Here is a 21,512-nt window from a genome sequence, read left to right on the forward strand (position 1 = left end):
TTAAACAATAGCAGAGGGAGAGAAGAAGTAGAAAGCAGTGTCAAGGGAGAAAAAATATGTTTGCGCACTTGTGAAATTCCCTCCCGAGGTCCTTGTTCTGGATGCTCACAAGTCACATGGACCCTGGGGCTCCTCCAGCCCCAGGCCCCTGGGAGGGAGTCACACTCTACCACGCACGTGCAGAGCAGCTCGAAAACTGAGCCCTATAAAGATGTGTGTGGCCCCTTCCTCCCTCCGTCCTGTTTTATGCATGTTCGAGGACCTGAAGGTCCCTATGTAGACACTGGATTTTCTTTAGAGTTTTAGGGTTTGTCGTTGTTTGGTTTTTTGTTTTGTTTTTTGTTTTAAGCAAAATACCTTTCCTCAGCTTTTTTCTTCTAGTTACCTTCCTCCACTCTCTTTTCCCATAAGGACTGTGGTTCAACTTCCGGTCTGGTGTTGAGAATTCATCTAAGCCCATAATTACATCAGTGCCAATGCTGGAGTTATGTCTGTGCACCTTCGCCGGTGCCTCTTGGCATTTAAACTGCCCGCACAGACCATTTTCTTGTCGTTTAACCCTACTGACCTTGAAGTATAATTTCCATGATAATGCTTCTGTCGCTTGTGAGGACTAGGTGGGCAATTCCATATATCTTTCTTTACCGTTAAATGCAAGTGTCACTCCAGGCTTCTCAGAGGATTACAGACTTCCCAGCCGCAGGAAATTCTCTGTTTTCCTCCAGTAGAGCAGACACTCCAGATAAATACTGAATATTATTTCAAAATACGGTGATGTCTCACAACTTTGTGTTCATCCCGACTTTCTGGGGTGTACCCTCCAACTACTTTCCGGTCTTTGGTCAGTCCTCACGTGAAGATAATTCCGAGTCTGCTGTCTACTGCAGGCTTCTCTTTGCCACAGCTAGAGTGGGCGGGGGGGAGCCTTCCCGTAATGGATAACGAGGATCTCGAAATTAGTTCCATCTTCAGGATGACATCAGCCACTTTCCTCCCTGACATGATCAGCGTAAAGGACAGAAGGCAGTTTTCGGTGTTTGCCTAATAGTTATAGGGATGAGCGTTTTCCCTCCAGAGCCTAGGGCTGAATTGAAAGGAACAGCTGTTCTCAGTCGATAGTCATTACCTCTCTTCCCACCACTTTCCGAAGGGACTATTCAGAGACAGAAATAATCCCCTCATTCCAAAATTATTCAGTGCTTTGGAGTCCTGGTTTTGGTTTACAAAGGGAAGGTTTCATGTCATACCTCAAGTAACTTTTTCTATTTTTTTAAGGATGGAAAACCCAACAAGGAAAATGATATCTGTCTTTATCAGCCCAGCAAGTACTCTATTTTTATTTTATTTATTTATTTTTTTTTTATTTATTTACTTGACAGACAGAGATCACAAGTAAGCAGAGAGGCAGGCAGAGAGAGTGTGGAGGACGCAGGCTCTCTGCTCAGCAGAGAGCCCGATGCGGGGCTCGACCCCGGGATCGTGACCTGAGCCGAAGGCAGAGGCTTTAACCCACTGAGCCACCCAGGCACCCCAAGTACTCTATTTTTAGAGATACCATGCAGCTTTTTTTTTTTTTTACTTCTGGGCCCATTTACTGGACCACCTGAGTAGTTTCATAGGAAATAACACATCTAATGTCAGAGGAGTTTCTGATAATTTTTCCCGGTTATAAACATAATCTCCTTGTGGTCCTTCTTCTCCCCTGAGCAAGTACACCAATTCTTTTTTTTTTTTTTAAGATTTTATTTATTTATTTGACAGACAGACAAAGATCACAAGTAGGCAGAGATGCAGGCAGAGAGAGAGGGGGGAAGCAGGCTCCCTGCTGAGCAGAGAGCCCGATGTGGGGCTCGATCCCAGGACCCTGAGATCATGACCTGAGCTGAAGGCAGAGGCTTTAACCCACTGAGAAACCCAGGTGCCCCAAGTACACCAATTTTTATCCTTGGTGGGATCAGATGCTTTTGAAGAGCATGAAAACTGCAGCTCATCCCTCCCTGCCCCCCCCCCAAGAAAAAGAAAACATACACACAAATCGGTAAAATTGAATGCACCATTTTAGGGCTTCACAGACCTCCCCCCACCCACAAAACTCTTGGACAGGTAGGAGAGGGAAATGCTTGCTGTAAGACTTGTGGAGATTTATGGGCACAGCTAAAATCAAGAACTGTTCTGCAAAGTGGTATTTTATCTGAGGATTCATGAAATTCCTGTTCAAATTTTTACCTCTCCGGCACTTTGGATACCTAATGGAATTTCTCTGGCTTGGGTTTTTGTGGCCTATAAAATGAAGAGCTTGGCATACAGCAGTGATTCAAATCCTCCTTGGAGCCTGGATGTCTAAGCAGCTAAGAGTAGAGCTTCTCCAGCATGGGAAGGTGGGAGAGCCATGCACACATGCCCCTTCCTTAGTAATCTCCTTCCAGCTTGAAAGCTTCTGGGCCAGAAGACCCCCTCCCAGGCCTTTCACTTTCTGGACCCACCCTATTTCTGTGGGCCACTCTCTGCTGGGAAGAATCTGTCTACTGCTTGGATCGGCTTAATTTGGTGAAGCATCTGTTCTACCTCTTTTAATATTCCCTCCAGAAGAGGGTGGGAGTGTTGCAGTCAAGTATTGCTGTGTGTTCAGTCACATGTGGTTTCTGAGATCCTCATCAGTTCACATAACGCAGGCTTTCAAAGAATTTTACATTTTTTTTCTGCAGTTGTCAGTTTCGTTTAAACATATCTTGAAACTTATGTTCTGTGACAGTTGGTTGAAAATTGGCCTAGAGCCTCCAGCTTTTAGACTGTCTAGTAATCACCATTCTCCTACATAATTTATATACTCATGTCTTCTGAAAAGCAGAAGTTAAATTGAACTAAGCATTTTTCCCTACTTGCAACATCTCTAATCAAAGTTTAACCCCCTTTCAGGCCATTTTCCCTACAGTGCATAAAAAAACACTTGACTTCAGTGAGTGTCGTCACTCGGGAGTGACATTCCAGGCAAAACCTTTCACCTCAGTCTGATCAACGAGTCCTCCTCGAAGAGGTCTAGAGGGACACTTCGAATACTTTCTGTCATAGCATGAGTGCATTAAGTAAAGGGTCAAGACAGATCTACTTCTCGAATCTTTGGGGATTGTCTTAAACCTTAAGGATTTCTCTAAATAAACGTTCTACTCAAAGAGTAGTTATAAAGCACAAATGAAGCTAAAAATGCTCAACAGACATTCCTTTAAAGAAAAAAGTTTGTGAACACCGTCGGATGCTAAGCAGATGTTTGGCTTTGAGTAGACTTCCAAACTGTTAATGAATGTCAATCCCATATTTGCTTCCAAGAAAACATGAATAAATGTTGGAAATGTTGAGAGACTATTTCTTTCATACGTGTGTGGCTAAAAGAAGACATCCTGAATAAATTTTATAACCTCATAAAATGGCCGTATTTTGCTTTCATATAATATAATAAGCTGTTCAACCCTGTCTGTTTCATTTGCTGCCCTGGCTCTACTGAATGATGTTAAAGGAGCGGCGAGGCCATGTTATAGCCTGTTGGCCACTTAAGATGGACCCGTCCCCACCAGGGAAGTCCATATTTGATAGTAAAATTTAGATTAGTAAATCTAAACACTTGAGAATCCCACTGTACTTTCAACATTTTATAGTTTTAGATGTGATGGGTTTAGATAAACCGCCATCCACACACACATACCCCCTGGTTAGAATTGCAGATGATAGAATTCTAATAAAACAGAAGTAACCTCTATTGGAAAGTACATAAAATATAAGCGTGCCACTTAGTGAATTTTCATAAAGTGCATATACTCCTGTATCAAGTACCCAAGCATGACCGGCACCCCAGAAGCCCCCTCGTGCTCCCTTTAGCATTACTATCCTCCCAAGAGTAACTGTTAACTTGATTTCCACGATCATGCCTCTCTTACGTGTGTCTTATTCATTTCAGTCTTTTTCTGTTTTTTGTCTTGCTAACTCGGAATAAGCATATATATCTTCCATAACTACATTCAAATTCGTGACGACACTTTTCTGTTCAGCAATTTTAAGTACAGACTCTGCAGCTTCCCAGCAAGGCCTCCCTGAAGCTTTACATAAATCAATAAGTCAGCACTCTAATGTATTCTTCAGTCAAAAACAAATCCACCTAATAGATTACGTACAGTTCTTCTGTAGTTCGATGGTGATGGAATAAAGGAGTTCGTTTTCCGGTTTGTTAAGGACATGATATATGTAACCTACATTTCTTCGAACTGTCTGTCTACTGGCCTGATTTTGTGTGGGAAAGGAAAAAGAGTTACTTTAGTGTAATTGGGTCTTCTTGAATCCATAACGTTCCTAGTTGATTACCTTCTTTTTAATAAACCCATTTGAGCCATCCCCGTTTAGGGCAAATTTAAGGCTTGGTGTTTGGGGCCAGGCTGGAGTTCCAAGAGTCAAGACCAGGTAGGTTGTAAGCCATGACTGTTTAATAGCTGTAGGACAAGGGAGAGACTGCATCCTAGGGCAAAATGGTCTTGGAAAACAGAAGGGATATTACCAAAGGAACAGAAGCAGAGACAAGTAAAGCATATAAAACAAGCTTTACATTAAGGCATGAAAGAGGAGATGGTTCCAGATAGCATTTTCCAAGGGGAAGGAGTATTCCATGGAGCAAATGTGGGCAAACTTCCTCTGTAAAGGGCCAGATAGTAAATATTTTAAGCTTTCTGGGCTATCCAGTCTCTGTCATAGCTACTCAACTCTGCCACTGTAGCATGAAAGCAGCTCTAGACAAAATGTAAATGATGGGGGTGTCTGTGATCTATCATAGACCTTAAGACACTCAAATTCCATCCGTTGTCCCCTTTATGTTTGGTGCTTTTGGAATTAGTAAGTGTGTCCCACTCAAGAAGATATTCTCAGACATCTCTTTTGTTAACATCACAGCCTTCTGTTTTCCATATAGGTCTTTAATCCACGTGATAATTATTTTTGTATATCTTAGAAAGAAGGGATCTGATGTAATTCATTTCTACATAGCAGATTCTCCCAATACCATTTACTAAGCAATCTACCATTTTCTGTCTGCTTGCCATGCTGTATACTTCAGCACTCAGGCTCTGGGGCCAGACTTTCTGGAATCTAAGTCCAAGCCCTACCTCTTCTTCTTAGCTGAGCAATATGTTGTCCAACTTGTCCAGCTTTAGCTTCTTCATTCTTGAACAATTGTTGAAAATAATTGGTCTTATACAGCTGTGAGGAATAAGTGGGTTGATACGTATATTCAGTGCATTGGTAGCTGTTAATAAAATTATGTTACTCTTAGAAATCAAATTTTCTTTTATATGGCCTAATTGAATATTTCTGGTGAGAAATCGTACATAAAGATTCTCTCTGACTCTCATGGCTTTTCCTATGGCCTGAATTCTATTTTGTCTTATACTTATAATGCTAACCTGGCTTTCCTTTGTTTTGTATGTGCCTTGTCTTTTTCTTTTTCCTAAACCCTTACGTTCAATCTTTCTGTATAATATAATGGTTAAGAATACTGTCTCTAGGGGCGCCTGGGTGGCTCAGTGGGTTAAAGCCTCTGCCTTCGGCTCAGGTCATGATCCCAGGGTCCTGGGATCAAGCCCCACATCGGGCTCTCTGCTCAGCAGGGAGCCTGCTTCCTCCACTCTCTCTGCCTGCCTCTCTGCCTAGTTGTGATTTCTCTCTGTCAAAAAAAAAAAAAAAAAAAAAAAGAATACTGTCTCAAAATCCACACTGCTTAAGGCTAAATCCTGTCTTCACCACTTACTTGTTCTTTTGCCATAAGTTATATAATCTTTCTGTGCCTCAGTGTCTTCATTTGCAAAATGACAATAATAGTAACCTCTCTCTTCGAGGGTTCTTCTGAGAATAAAATGAATTAAAACAAGTAGAGAGCTTAAAACATAGTGAGCAAAAACATTTTCTATTACCCATTATTATTATTTTTTAATTTTTTATTAACATATAATGTATTATTAGCCCCACGGGTACAGGTCTGTGAATCACCAGGTTTATACACTTAAAAGCACTCACCATAGCACATACCCTCCCCAATGTCCATAACCCCACCACCCTCCCCCTACCCCCCTCCCCCCAGCAACCCTTAGTTTGTTTTGGGAGATTAAGGGTCTCTTATGGTTTGTCTCCCTCCTGATCCCATCTTGTTTCATTTTTTCCTTCCCTACCCCCCACGCCCCCCCGTGTTGCCTCTCAAATTCCTCATATGAGGGAGATCATATAATTGTCTTTCTCTGACTTATTTCGCTCAGCATAATACCCTCTAGTTCCATCCACGTCATTGCAAATGGCAAGATTTCGTTTCTTTTGATGACTGCATAGTATTCCATTGTATTCCATTGTGTGTGTGTGTGTGTGCATATATATATATATATGTATATATATATATACCACATCTTTTTTTTTTTTTAAGATTTACTTATTGGACAGATAGCGCTTACAAGTAGGCAGAGAGGCAGGCAGAGAGAGAGAAGGAAGCAGGCTCCCAGCTAAGCAGAGAGCCCGATTCGGGGCTCGATCCCAGGACCCTGGGACCATGACCCGAGCCGAAGGCAGAGGCTTTAACCCACTGAGCCACCCAGGTGCTCCTATACCACATCTTCTTTATCCATTCATCTGTTGATGAACATCTAGGTTCTTTCCATAGTTTGGCTATTGTTATTACCCATTATTATTAAGAATGTCTCTTAGACATCATATATTGGTGAATCTTTTTGTTTTAATCTAACCTGAGAATCTCTTCCAGTCAGTGAATTTAAACCATTAATATTTATTATAATTAGTACTATGTTGCCCTCATTTCTTTGATCTTATTTTGAGTTTTTCATTTATTTATACTTTTTTCTTTCTTCTCCTCCTGCCTTCCACTGTCTAAATCTCTAAATTATAGAGATTTATTTAGAATTATGTCTAAATTATATTCTGCCAGTTTGCAAGCTTTACAGTCTATATTCTGTCTGGTTATTTCTAGGGTTTTGATAACCGTATTTTTGCTTAATGTCTATATGTATTAGTATGTCTTTCGTTCCCTGGCCCCCTCCATGAGGAGACGGGAACTGAAGATTTTAAAGTAATTCTGTTTCTGCATCCAGTGTTAGTCAGATCTGAATTTCTTTTGTAAATAATTTGCTTTTTCTCTTTAGAAACCTTTAGAAATTTTTCTTATTTTTAATTTAACCATAATGTGTCTGGAGGTAAATATCTTTTTCTTTTTGGCCCTGTGCGATCCTTTTTAATAGAAGAGCATGTTTTTCTTTAATTCTAGAAAATTATTCTATTTCATTCTGCCCCTCTTTATTCTCTTATTCAACTCCCATTATGAATAATCACCTATATTGCTCCATTTCTTTTCATTTTTCTCACAAATTTCATTTTCATTTAATTTCCTAATATCTTTTGAGACAGTTTTTTTTTTTAATTTGAATTTCCAGGCACTATTATTACTATTCAGTTTTCTATTAGCTTTTTTATGTTAACAGTTATATTTTTACATTACTTACTTTCAATTTGTTCTTCATTATAACTGCTTGTTCTAGTTTCATGTGTTTGGTATCTTCCCAAATCTTGCCAAAGTTTTGTTTTGTTTGATTTTTTATCAGGCCTTTTAAAAACTCTTGTTATATCTGTTTTTACTAGTTCTACTTTCTTATAAGTCATTGTAATTTCTTTGGTACTCATGATCTTCTCTTGTTTTCCCTGTGAGATATTTTTCCTCATTTTCCCTAATGACAGTAAAATCCTTTGGGAGAAAGGTGACAGCTACATCCTAACTTGAGGTAGAGCTGGAGACAGGGCTCAGTCTAAGCCCTTCTTCCTTTGCCCAAGTATTGCTCTTGTTAGAGGCAGCCACGTTTTGATGGAATTACTTAAGTAGAGTAACATTAAAGGCTTTGTTAACACATCCATGTCATCAGCACCTGTCCCTGCCTGGCTTCATGCCCTGAGGTTGACTAGAAAGCTCTAACTTTCCTATTCCTAGATATGAGGTAGAAATTTTTCTGGGGTCTTAGTTTTAGGACACTGCAGAATACTCCTGGAATTGAGGAGTCTTTCAAGCCTGTTGTTTGGAGGAGTCTGAGTTTCCACAAGCTTGAAGCCGACACCAAAGTTTTCAGTTACGTGAGAGAGGAGCCTCTTTGCTCCATCTAGCCCATTCTAACCTCCCTGACACTGCTCAGCCTGGGCTCACACAGGCCACCACAGGGAGTGAACAGTATAGCTGAGAAGCTTTCTCTGCCTGTGTGTTTATCTATGGCCCCTGACACACACTCTTTCCTTCTGTGGCATTTCCCTCCCAACTTCATGTTTCCCCTAAAGGTTTCTCATAGATCTTTACTAACTGTGACCCTCAAATTTACCACACTGCTTTAGCTCCTGGCGTCTTCAGGATTTTATTTCCATTTCTGTCAGTAACCAGCACTAGGTATTTCTAAGAAGGGAGAAAAGTCTTTGGTGAAACCCGTCCACATAGGAGAGAATCCCCAAAAAGGAGGGAGGGAAGGAAAAAAGGAAAGGCAAGCTGGTCTCCTTATAGCCTAAGGAAGTTCCAGCCCTTCCTCACCCAGAGTCACAAGAAAAGGGAAGAAAGCCAGTGCCCATGGTCTCTCCAACCAGATATCAAGAATGGAAAGAGATGGAGGCTGTAGCTCTTATCACTCTAAGAGCAAGGTCACAAAAGAGCAGAACTAGAAAGGGGAAGCACTCTAGGCCTCCTTGAGTATACATGCTTCCCAGGTGGGAGCACACCATTCCGGTAGGCAAGGCTCGCTAGACAGAGAAAGGTAGCTGGACCTTGTGCCATGAAGGAGAGATTTCTGTCTCTCTCTACCACTTATGCCTCCTTGGAGCAAGAGTCCATAGAGAGACCATTGTCCTATATATAGGCTCATAATATTAACTCCTGATACAGTAGTTCAATAAATGCTCTTAAATTAATAACTTTTTTAAAAGATTTTATTTATTTATTTGACAGAGATCACAAGTAGGCAGAAAGGCAGACAGAGAGAGTGGGAGAAGCAGGCTCCCCACTGAGCGGAGAGCCCGAGGCCGGGGCTCGATCCCATGACCCCGAGATCATGACCTGAGCTGAAAGCAGAGGCCCAACCCTCTGAGCCACCCAGGCACCCCTAAATTAATAACTTTTAGGGGCAAATGGAAGGTCCTAAGATCTTGTACTTTCTTCTCCTTTCTGTTCTTTATATTCTTCCATAGAAATTTCATCACATACTAAAGGATCACTTAAACCCTTGATGAGTGAGTAAATGCCTGAATGCACATCGCCAGCTCTGCATTTTTTTTTCTAAGCTTAGTTCTGACTCTTCACTCAGGATACTTAATGGTGCTGCTAGGATATCCCATTGCTCTCTGAACTTCTGAGGGTCTAGAACTTCCCTGAGAATTTTCCTCTTTAAATCATCCTACCTTTTTGATTAATGTTTAGACCATCATTTTATCCATCACTCACATTAGAAACCTCAGGATCGTCTCTGATCCCACTGTCATTCAAAACCCCCTACACACCCCATATGTCCTTTCTTTTCATTTTCTTTTCAATTCAGATACATATATAGAGATAGGTATAGTTATCTACCTATATAAAAAAGATACATTTTGATGGGCAACCCAAATTAGTATTTTTGATGCGTGATTTCTACCATACACTTTTTTGGCTCAAAAGCTTTTTAGTTAACATCTCCTGTTGCTTAGGGCTAGCTGTGATATTCAGACTTTCTTATCCTGACATATAGAGCCCCCCTGTCATCTAGCTTTGACCCATTCTTAGTATACCCACTTTCCCTTGAAGAAGTGGTACGTTTCTTCCCTACCTAATAATTTTCAATCTGTTTTTCCTATCCCTGCGAGAAAGCCTAGAGAATCCAATAGCCCTTATGTACTTCCTCTGCAATCTAGATACAAAGCAGATTAAACAGACTTTGACTTCCAGCAACAAACAGTGAAAAATGAATAAGAGTTGTAATGTTAGTATAATGACATAATAAGATGAAATTCTTGTTTTTGCAAAATTACCATTTATTCCATTCCACTGTATTTTTACATCTGCACTGGGCTGAATATAGTGCCAGGTTCTTGATAACTAGATATAATAAGAGAGAAAGGCACAAAGACACAAAAAAAGGAAGTACAGAACGGAAGTAAAGAAAGGAAAAAGGAGGGGAAAAGGGAAGGAAAGAAAGAAGGAAATGAAGGCGGGAAGGGCAAGGAAGGGAGAGGAAGGGAAGGAAAGAAGTTCAGAGAGCAGTGGGGTATCCTAGCAACATCATTAGGTATACTGACTGAAGAGTCAGAGCTAAGCCAGAAAAAAATGCAGAGCTGGTGATGTGCATTCAGGCATTTAGGAAGGGAAGGGAAGGGAGGAAAGGAAGGAAGGAAGAAAGGAACAGTAGCACTGTAGACAAACTGTTCTCCGGTGTAAATACTGTAAAAAAGGTTTCTACTATCAGGAATTATCCCTTTGGGGTTTTGATAAGGTATAGTTTCCAGATAGAAGTTCAGAATGCCTGTGAACGCACACACGTGCACGCATATTCAGACATACAATCAGTCCTTATTTAAATTATTATCAGAACCCTTGTAACTGGAGACAGTAGTAGTCAATACAATCAATTGTATCAATACAATCAGTCCTTATTTAAATTATTATCAGAACCCTTGTAACTAGAGACAGTAGTAGTGTACCTATAACAACCTGAATTCTGGAAAAAAAAAAAAAAAGAAAGAAAAAAAAGCAGTCGCAGAAGAATTGCCTCTAAAATGCATTGCAGGGGGGCACCTGGTTGGTTCATTCGGTCAAGCGTCCAACTCTTAATCTCACCTCGGGTCTTGATTTCAGAGTCCATGAGTTCAAGGCCCACCTGAGGCTCCATGGGAGGCATGGAGCTTGCTAATTAACTAACTAACCAACTAAATAATTTTTTTAAAAAAATGCATTGCAAAAAGACATCTTTTTTAAAGTTTCTTTCCCTTTTTATCCCATGGAAGGCTATCTGTATTTTATTTCTGTCAACTCAGTCCCTGGATTATGAGGTCCCCTTTATGCCTCTGACTGCACAGTATATCAACAGATGTTGCTCTTGGAGACGAGGCAGGAACTCACGCACCAATCATTTGAATAGCACAGTTCTCTTATCTAGAAGTAGTTGAATGTTTCATTATGTACCATGGGCTAAGCTAGTTTTGGGGATGCTATATAAGCAGCTGTTTTCATTCCAGTTATAAATTAATGATGAGTTTCTAGAAGTGGTACCACATTTATGTAACTTTGGTACACATAAGCAATTTTTTTTGCCAAATTTTAATGCCTCCTCAATTAAAAACTTCACAAAGGTGCCTAACAAATTTTGGCTCGAGGAAGAATCAGGATCTCAAAAATTTTTGTCTTATGGGTTTTTTTTCTCCTTTTTATGATTTTTCTTTTATTAGTCAGCAGACTGTGACTCAGGGGGGAACAAATAAACTGATATTTGCAAGGAGAAATCTTAGGAAGTGTGTTACAAAGGGAAATACAGCAGAGCCCTCGACTAACGATCCTGACCTCTAAATAGTCACTAGGAACAGCTCTCAACTTAGTAAATACGGGGGCTCTAGACACACAGGCTCACTATAAAAAACACTTCAGGATGGTTAAGAAAGAAACACTCTAATCCTCCATGTTTTTACATTTTTTCCTAGATTTACCTTCTAATGACAACTTTATAGTTACTGTTAAGTCTACAGTATGTTTTTGAGAGGATATATTGTCAACATGATTTCTAATGTATATGATGAGATATTCTTTAGGTTGCCATTCTAGAAACACAATACAATAAGATAAATTATTGTACTCCTTTTGGCTACCTATAGAAAGTCCCCTAAAATATCCTTTATTGTGTGTCTGCATATATCATATTTATCCTTATTCCATTAAAAAAGGTGATTCATGGGGGCGCCTGAGTGGCTCAGTTGGTTAAGCGACTGCCTTCGGCTCAGGTCATGATCTCAGGTCCTGGGATCGAGCCCCGGCATCAGGCTCTCTGCTCAGCGAGGAGCCTGCTTCCCCCTCTCTCTCTGCCTGACTCTCTGCCTACTTGCGCTCTCTCTCCCTCTCTGTCAAATAAATAAATAAAATCTTTAAGAAAAAAAAGTGATTCATTTAGCTGATCCCATGAAAAGAGTACAAAAGGAGGCTCAGTTGAAATGGGCTCCCTTATATATTTCAGCTTAAGTGGTAAAAATTTCCAGTACTCTGATCTAACGTTCATAGGACAAGGAGAGTTACTAAATAGCGAATAAGAAAACTAATGAAAAGTAGGTGCAGAAACTATAGCCAATTGACTATCTGAGAAGCATTTCTGCACTCACTGCATTGCTAGTTTGCATTGCAAGGACCACCTTCTGTTTGTGGAGCCACAGGAAGAAAACTGGACCTTCACAGTGTGTGCTGGGTATGTAGTCTTTTTCCACAGAGCCTCAGACTTCTTTTAGGGATGAAAGAGCCACAGTAGAGGAGAATAGAACTATGTATAATTTAAGTCCTGATGTAGACCCATGCATGGTTTAAAAAAAAAAATCTAGACCAGAAAGCAGTGCTTTTATGATGTTTCTGAATTATGCCTTGGGTCCCTATTGGCATTTGTAAAACTTGGGTTTTAGGTATTCACAGCCACGGACATGTGATTTTTTTTGATAGACATTTGGAAGAATTAGCATGTAGTAAGGTCGTTCTAGACCATTCTGGAAATTGTACAAATTTAGATGCATGTGTACAAAAGTCAAGAAAGTAAATAAACTCTAATGTGTGAATACAGATAGTGACCTTTTATTAGATGGAAGGACAACGGTAGGAAGAATATATTCTAGATCATTTTGAATGTGAAGAAATTTAGTATATGCTATTCCCTTTGCCTGACATGAGCTCTCCTCACATTGTCAAGGGCAAGTCAAATTCTAACTGTTAAGGAACCCTCTTTCGGCCTATTCTGATATCCACATCCTCTGAAATTATTAAGTACTGGCAATTAAGTCAAGTAGCTTTTTGCTACACTGATTCCTAATGTCTTAGAGTTTGTTTTTGTGATCTTGTAACCTCCTTATAGCAAGGGAAAATGTTTTTAAATGGATGCTATAAAAACAGATTTTTTTTTAAAGATTGTATTTATTTATTTGACAGACAGAGATCACAAGTAGGCAGGGAGGCAGGCAGAGAGAGGGAGGAGGAAGCAGGCTCCCTGCTGAGCAGAGAGCCTGGTGTGGGGCTCGATCCCAGGACCCTGGGATCATGACCTGAGCCAAAGGCAGAGGCTTTAACCTACTGAGCCACCCAGGCGCCCCAACAGTAGATCTTTTTAACTGATTTCAGTTTGACTAACCTGAGTTCTCTTCAAACACTTTCTCGCCCTAAGACAAGCTGTTGGGGCCCACAGCACATCATGCCCAGAGCTGGAAGGACACTTTTCATGAGTTGACTTGGTGCTTACTAAGCATCAGTCAAAACTGTTTTTAGGAAAACCAGATATGATGCTCTAGGGAGACTTTTGAGTTGTTAAAAACAAAAAAACAAACAAACAAAAACTTGCTGTATAATCTAGAGTGGGTAAGAGAACAGTAAACTCAGGTGAGACATCATTCTATTCTGATTTCCACTTGAATGGATCCAGCCATGGATTGCGGCTCATGACTGAGGTTTCTGCCTCCAGAGAATAATCAGAATCTCAAACAGCAGACTCCTATGCAAAGCAGGTTCTTAGCTCTGCATCACAAGTTTGTATGTTTATGAGTTAAATGTTTTCTGTATGTATATTTTACTTTTTATGAATCCCCACCTAAGTCAGACATCTTTTTTTAAGCAACCAACTGCTCTGTCAAACACATCAGATACGAAGGCTTCCACTGTTTCTCGAATCTTCTTCTAAGCTCACTGTCTGCTGTTAGCTTATAGATGCTCCTGCTAGTAACAGTTGCAATAACTTTGGGGAGGCCTCCCACTGTATCATCATCTTTAAAGCATGGTACGCAACACACACACACACACACACACACACACAATGCTCTTGCCAATGGGATTAATACTCCACTTTTAACACCTGAGTTAACCACACTCACAAAGTTGGTGAAGGTCCTCAGCCAGTTTTAATTTGGGGGCATTGAAAATTGTAGTGTCAGGCAGAGAAAATAGTGGTTGGTTGTAATAGCCATGAAGAAAGAAAACAGAGCTGAGTCTGGCTCTTTTCTGATCTTTCTTTAAATCACTACTATTAGCTCACCATGAAGAGATTTCTCCTTTATTACACATTCAGCCAATGGGGGGGCGGGGGGATACCACTGTTTTCTAGCTCCATTGGTCCCATGGTGTGACCTCACAGTTTTTTACATTGTGAGCCTGTTAAATTGTGAAGGGAATTTGATGAATGTTTTCAAATCCTTCTCTCTTTTCACGTGCATTGCCCATGTGCTGTTTAGATCATTTCTTGGTTGAGCATTCTTTTTTGACATTTACTAAATGTTAGCTGTAGTCCATGTTTAACACACTGGCCTAGAGCCAGTGGGCTTACCAATATATTAGCCTGTTAAGAGAAATTAAATAAAATGTGAAAATGAAAGGAAAATTGCATCAAAGAAAGATGGAGGCCAACCATGAAAAAGACCATAATGGCTGCTACTCACACCCATTTGCTCGCTGTGCTCACAGTTGGGTCATTTTGTGCTGTTGCCAGACTCTGGAAGGAAATTCAAAGAAAGAATTAAACATAATTCTTTCATATAGCAACCATGTATTGAGTGCCTATTCTGGATCAACATCAGCAATACAAAGATGAGGAGACCAGTTCATTCTGCAAGAAACTCATGGTTTCCTGTAATGATTCTCAGACCTGCAGTGAAACCTGGGCTGCCCTGACGGAAGGCTTTCAGAAGGGCAAGAGGGCCTCCTATGTGTGCATGTTCGTGCTAGGAATTATTCCTAAGGAAATACTCAGGAAAACGGCAAGATGGAGTCTTTCAGAGTAATAAATGACTTACCAGACGTTCCAGCAGATATGTGTTAAACACCTGTTCTGCTCCACCTTGATAAAGAACCTAATGAGTTTTTTTTCTTGACCGCTGACATGGCGTATGTTAGTTGTTTCTTCGTATCTAATTACTATCTTCATAGTTCACTGACTCAGTTCACTGTTTAGTTTTCCTCTTTTAATTGCCCATAGTTATGGATGATACAGTGATGGTGCTGAGGCATGTTGTCTTTGAACCCATCCTTCCCTCATTGTCATGGGATTTATTTCTGAAGTGGCTTTTAAAAGTCTGTGATACACTGATCCAGCATTAATACCAACTATGATTTTAGTACAGATGCTGGTGTCCTCTCTTCCTGCTCCATGTCTGTATAAAAGATTGCTTGATTCCACTTGGCCCTTAGTACCTTTGGAAGAAAATTGAGGCATGTGGACTACATAATCAGGCATTTGGCATTTATTTGGGTAGATTCATCACGGTGTTTGATAACAGGTCAAGAGGTTAGCCAATTCCATACTCTTAATTTGAGTTCTAAGTTGTTTTATTTTTTTTTTTTAAGATTTTATCTATTTATTTGACAGAGATCACAAGGAGGCAGAGAGGCAGGCAGAGAGAGAGAGGAGGAAGCATGCTTCCCGCTGAGCAGAGAGCCCGATGCAGAGCTCGATCCCAGGACCCCGGGATCATGACCTGAGAGCTAAAGGCAGAGGCTTTAACCCACTGAGCCACCCAGGCACCCTCGAAGTTGTTTTAAATGTAGATTTAGTACATTCTTTAAGATCTGCTTACAGAGGCTCAAAACTTTTATCTTTCAGGTACAGTATAGGATTTAGAATTTCTAAAGTCCAATGTTAATTTTTTAACAAATTAATACAACCATTCTGGGAAAATATGATTAACAGGGCCTTGTGGCTCCTATCTATAACCTAGAGGTTTGGTTCTTAGACTTGACTTTTTCCTTAAAGTGGCAACCAGGTTAACAGAGAACTGAACATTTGCAAACCTAAGACTTCCAGAATGGTATTTCATGGAACTCTTCTTTCGGACCTTCTGCTTCTTTTGTCCTTCAAGACAAAGACATTTCAAAATTCTTTTTTTTTCCCCCAGAGTGGAGGTAACTGACAATCTGTTCTAATTTAAGGGTTTCTCCTCTTCAAAAATCTGAAGTTGTCGAGATGGTTAAGAAACAAGTCAAAGTCATAACGCTTGCAATTGGTGACGGAGCCAACGACGTCAGCATGATACAGACGGCGCACGTCGGGGTCGGGATAAGCGGCAACGAAGGCCTTCAGGCAGCTAATTCTTCTGATTACTCCATAGCTCAGGTAAAGCAGCGTTTCCGTCAAACACAGCATGAGTCTCAGCTGACAGTATGAAGAGAAAAATGCTCGTTCTTTTCCTTACGGATTCTTTTCTACTTTTATTTTAGTTCAAGTACTTGAAGAATTTATTGATGGTTCATGGAGCCTGGAACTATAACAGAGTCTCCAAGTGCATTTTGTACTGCTTCTACAAGAATATAGTCCTCTATATTATTGAGGTAATTGCAAGTTAAGTTTAAAATCCTTGTCAGGTGCATATATGTTTAAAGAAAATTTCTCATTGGTATAGTGACTCCTTTGTTTGCCCACTTTTTATAACTTCCAAACATGTTCAAGTCTGTTGGCCACAGAGAATAATGAGTGTTTAAATTTCCGGCTAAAAATGTTACATTGTTTTGGTAAGATCTGTTGAATTAGAATTGATGAAGTAATATTTTCAGTTTTTAAGAGACTACAAACTGGGGCATCTGGGTGGTTCAGTCAGTTGAGCAGTTGAGCATCTGTCTGCCTTCAGCTCAGGTCATGATCCTGGGGTCCTGGGATTGAGTTCTGCATCTGGGTCCCTGCCCAGCGGGGTGTCCGCTTCTCTGTCTGCCTCTGTCCCTCCCCCAGCTTGCACACACACTCTCTCTTTCTCTTTCTCTCTGTCAAATAAATAAGTAAAAGATTTTATTTATTTGAGAGAGAGAGCAAGAGCATGAACAGGGAGGAGAGGGAGAAGCAGGCTCTCACTGAGCAGGGACCTCCCTCTCCCCCGACAACATGGGTCTTGATCCCGGGATCATTGGGTCATGACCTGAGCCAAAGATAGATGCCTAACCGACTGAGCCATCCAGGCACCCAATAAATAAAAACTTCAAAAGAAAAAAAAAAAAAAAAGACCACAAACTATGTAGCATTTTTTTATAAAGCTCAAGATCATACTAGAGAAAGCAATACACTATTTAGGGATACACACATGGAAAACTATTTAAAAAGAAAGTAAGGGAATGACAGACATTAAATTGAGGATAGTAATTCTAAGGGGTGGAATCAGGAAGGGTACACACATAGTTTTGCTTGTCTAGGTCATCTCATAGTTCTTATTGTTTCAAACTTAGTTATATACAAGTACTCCTTGCGATCCATATCTGTTTGGCTTCTGAGTTGGTTGATAGGTAGGAAGAGTTCAGATAACGAGGGATTTGTCTGAAAATTATCAGAACATTCAGTTCCTATATATCTGGATGGCAACGAATTTCTATATTCCTTTTCTGCTACCATCTATAGCATTATTATTGAAATTAAAACTTAACCCAGGTCAGGAATGTCCCCTCTAAAAGGAGGCATTCTGTTTTTAAAATATTTTTGCAACACCTGCCGGCAACCAGGCTTAGTTTCGCAAGAACAGGAGGTTCCTCTCCTCCAGGAGCTTACCAGTAGAACACGACGTAAGCCGTACGTGTAATTTTAAATTTTCTGAGAACCATATTCACAACGACTAAAAATTAAAGCCCAGGTTAATTTTAAAATGACATTTTCTTTATCTTAGTATATTCAGAATTATCATTTCAACATACAATCACTATAAAAAATTAGTAATACACTATTTTACATTCTTCATGCTGTTTAAAATCCTGTGTGCATTTTACACTAATGGCACATCTCACTTTGGACTAATCACATCTCAAGTGTCCAAGAGCCCTCTGTGGCCCATGGTTACTACACTGGACAGCACACAACCCTCGCAGATATACTGAACTAAATGATTTAACCAGGACATGATAGAGAAGTTATTTACCGTTTTGGTTTTTTAAACATATAGCCATCTTATCATCATAAGCTGTATTTGTAATACTTAAACTCTAGTAGGTGTTATCAGTTTCTGGCTCCCTTTGCTGCTGTACACAGCATGGTGATAAGGGTCCCTTCGTTTGTTAAGAAAACCCTCCGTCTTGTTCTCCCGCCTGAGGACCTGCCCACACCCTCGTAAGTCTGCCCAGGGCTCCCCCACACAGGTCTGTTTCTGCCACCTTACCCTCCAATCTGCTGTGTCTACAAGTCTGTCAGGAGAGACACAACCTAACCGTTTGCTGTATGGAAATAACATCTCATACTTTACACTAGAGAAGTGACACTATAAACAAAGAAAATATCAGTGAATTTCACATTTACGCTAATGGTTAGTTGGGAGTTGCTGTCTGTTTCGTTCAGCCCCTCGTTCTTTATGCCTCTGTCAGAATGCTTATCTCCTTATTAAAATGTTGACTGAGCATAGTTCTGATGAGACAAGCTAGGAAAATTGAAAGTTAGTTTCAAAGTATGCAGGCAGTTTCATTTATTGGTCACAAAAATGCTATAATTAGGTTACAGCCCATTAGGTAAAATAATCAAGTACTTAGAGACATAAACAATCTATGAGCTTATTGTTCATTACTGCTGAATTTTGTCTGGAATAGTCTGTGTTTTGAAGCAAAATACACTTCTAAAATAGCTCAGAAGGTCCAAAAACAGATACATTCTTTGTTGTATGTGTAAATTTGTGATTCGTTTCTAAAATGATAATTTTCGATTCCCGATCCCCTCTATAGTTCTAGTTTTCCTAATTATATTTTCTTTTCTCCCCAAACATTGATATTCAAAAGAATATCAGTTTATGCAGTTATTTATAAATACCTTTGAAGATACGGAGAGTTCAAAGCCACTGGCACCAATAAATCTGCTGACAAAATCTTAATTTTATAAAATGAAATGAGTGCACAACTCGTTGCTTTTTAAAAGCCTAGATTATTTGACGATCAACTGTGAAGCAGGAGAAACTTACGTACTAATGGGAGAAATAAAATATATTAAACTCACATGAAAGACTAAACTGCACGCCCTGTTTCAGATGCAGAGTTATGCGATTTGTGGTAGATTAGCCCTAAATTTCACTTGGCTTTGAATTTAAAGCTTCTTCATGAGATATTTAGCACTAATCAAATTCTTTACACATGGAAAAGGAAGTAAGTCCTAAACTCTACAGGAAATCTCCTTTTCAAGGTATTTTTCTTTTAGCACTTTATAGAAATGTATTTTGAATATAATTCAACTGTCTTGGAAAGGAATTGACCTTTTAAATCAATTCCCAGATACCCAGCGTTTGCCAGCTAAAACAAGTTCTGCCGATGTTAATGGCTCATGTCACTCCCGTGAGTGAATAGACAGAGAACACTTTGCTGGGTGTCTCTGGTGTGGACAACTGCCAGTCTCCAATCTCCCCTTTCAGTTTTTTGTGCTGATCAGGCGTGGGAGCAGAGGACTCATTGACTGTTTGTAAGCTGCTGTTTAATATGCAGAAATGCTCCATGAGGGAAATGTCTGCGAAGCTTTAACTGCCACGCCTCTGCTGGGACGTGGAACTCAGAAAATAATACCAAGAAAGGCCGGTCTGAAGTTTCTTTGCTAATAAAGGAATGGCCTGAAACGCTTTGGGTTTCATAGATTATCAGCAACAAGTGCTTTTCCCATTGCTGTAGCGCCAGGAACGTCCCTATCTAGCTTCTCCATTGCCATAAATTACAGCCAAACAAACAAACACAGACTTGGCAGGTTCCATATAAAATGCTTCCTTGTGGTGGCCGCCTAGCGGTAGCCCAAGGTGTTCATTGAAATCACCGGCTCGTTCTAAAGGAATTCTTTCCCCCTCTGAGATATCTGACTCCTTCCTAGCAAAATAAGACCTTTTCTTTCAAATGATTGGTTGCATCCAGGTTTCCTGGTAAGATCCCAAAGCAGTGGAGTGTTTCAAAGTTTCAGAGGCTTTGATTAAAGTCAAAGAAGGGATACTTTCTGAGCACATTGCCCTGGGATATGGATTTCTTGTGAATTTAAATAATCTCCATATTTCCCCAGAAAGACTGGAATTTTCTTTCTGCATCCATGGCTCTTGTTGAGTCAAAGGAGGGGCTTTTATATGTTTATAGTCATTTAGGTGTTGTTTTATTTAGTTCAGGTTGTGTTTCTAATATATCTTTTAAGTACAAATCAGACTAGCTTCAAATCAGCCTTTCTGTAGACTTTTTCACTATCAAAGACCTTTTTCTCCTCTAAAATATATAAACTTGAATGTACCCTACACCTTTATACAAATATTTTGACATATTCTAGTCACATCTCCTCTTTTAAAAAATGAAATTAGAGTAAGAATTGTTTAATGTAGGAAGATAATTTGTAAAAACATGTTCACATACCTTTCAATAGGAGAAGTAAAAAGTTAGAAATGTGTTGATAGATTTCCACTTAAAAATTCCTGCATTTCTTTCATAAAGCAATTCAATTAGGCATTTCTAAATGAACTTTGGATGCAAACATATTCATTTATTTGCAAACTATTTTAAATGTTAAGCTTTCTATAAATATTATTTGATTTGAGGGAGGTTCTTAAATTTCAAGCTCGTAGTGACATTTGAATCCACACCAAATGTTACATACAAAGCTAGGAGACCATTCACATTTAAAAATGTTCACTCACATTTAACATTTAACATAACTTTTAACATAAGAATGTAACATAACTTTCTCATTGTATATACCATTGGTGACTGCAGATACATTTATGGCTATAACCTTTTGAACCAAGTCCTATCCATTAGATGATTTGGTATGCATCTCTTTTTCAGACCAACCATGATTGGACCACATCTTCATAGATGAGCGAGGCCATAATTTGAACCTTTGTGTTTAAAAATTCCACGTATTTCCATCATACACTAAGATAGCTCAAAGAGGTTCTTTGCATGTGTTGCCGCAATAAGTCACAGTTCCCTTCAGGGAGAACATTACCATCACCCAGGAGTATCACAAACACATTATGTTTACGTAATCCACATCTGAAAAAGTGAAAACACAATAGAGACCATTAAAGCCCATCTAGTCACCTTGTATCTTCTTATGCTTAAAATAAATAAATAAATAAAGTCGGCAGCACCATCGTAAGGAATAAACTTAACTTCCTATAAACATGCCAGGTTTTTTTTAAAGCATGCAGAAATGAATGACCTAGCTCCTAGTCTAGGGCAAAGGTTCAATTTTTTTCTATAAATAGATGGAGGAAAGCAAGCAAGAATTTCAGATCTGACTCCGATTCCTGTGCTTCTGTGATTGTTGCTGGTACTGTGTGTTACAACCTGAACA

At 39.7% G+C, this 21,512-nt stretch overlaps 1 protein-coding gene across 4 annotated transcripts in view; it reads left to right on the plus strand.

The window, feature by feature from the left end:
• ATP8A1 (ATPase phospholipid transporting 8A1) overlaps positions 1-21,512 on the plus strand; it is a 228,671-nt gene that overhangs the window by 158,863 nt on the left and 48,296 nt on the right. For all 4 annotated transcript variants that reach the window (XM_045988323.1, XM_045988314.1, XM_045988331.1 and 1 more), the window contains 2 exons: positions 16,178-16,361; positions 16,466-16,576. In XM_045988323.1, the coding sequence (XP_045844279.1) occupies positions 16,178-16,361; positions 16,466-16,576 (295 nt within the window). The remainder of the gene's footprint in view (positions 1-16,177; positions 16,362-16,465; positions 16,577-21,512) is intronic.

Source organism: Meles meles, chromosome 2, assembly GCF_922984935.1.
Source record: "Meles meles chromosome 2, mMelMel3.1 paternal haplotype, whole genome shotgun sequence".
Classification (NCBI taxonomy): Eukaryota; Metazoa; Chordata; class Mammalia; order Carnivora; family Mustelidae; genus Meles; species Meles meles.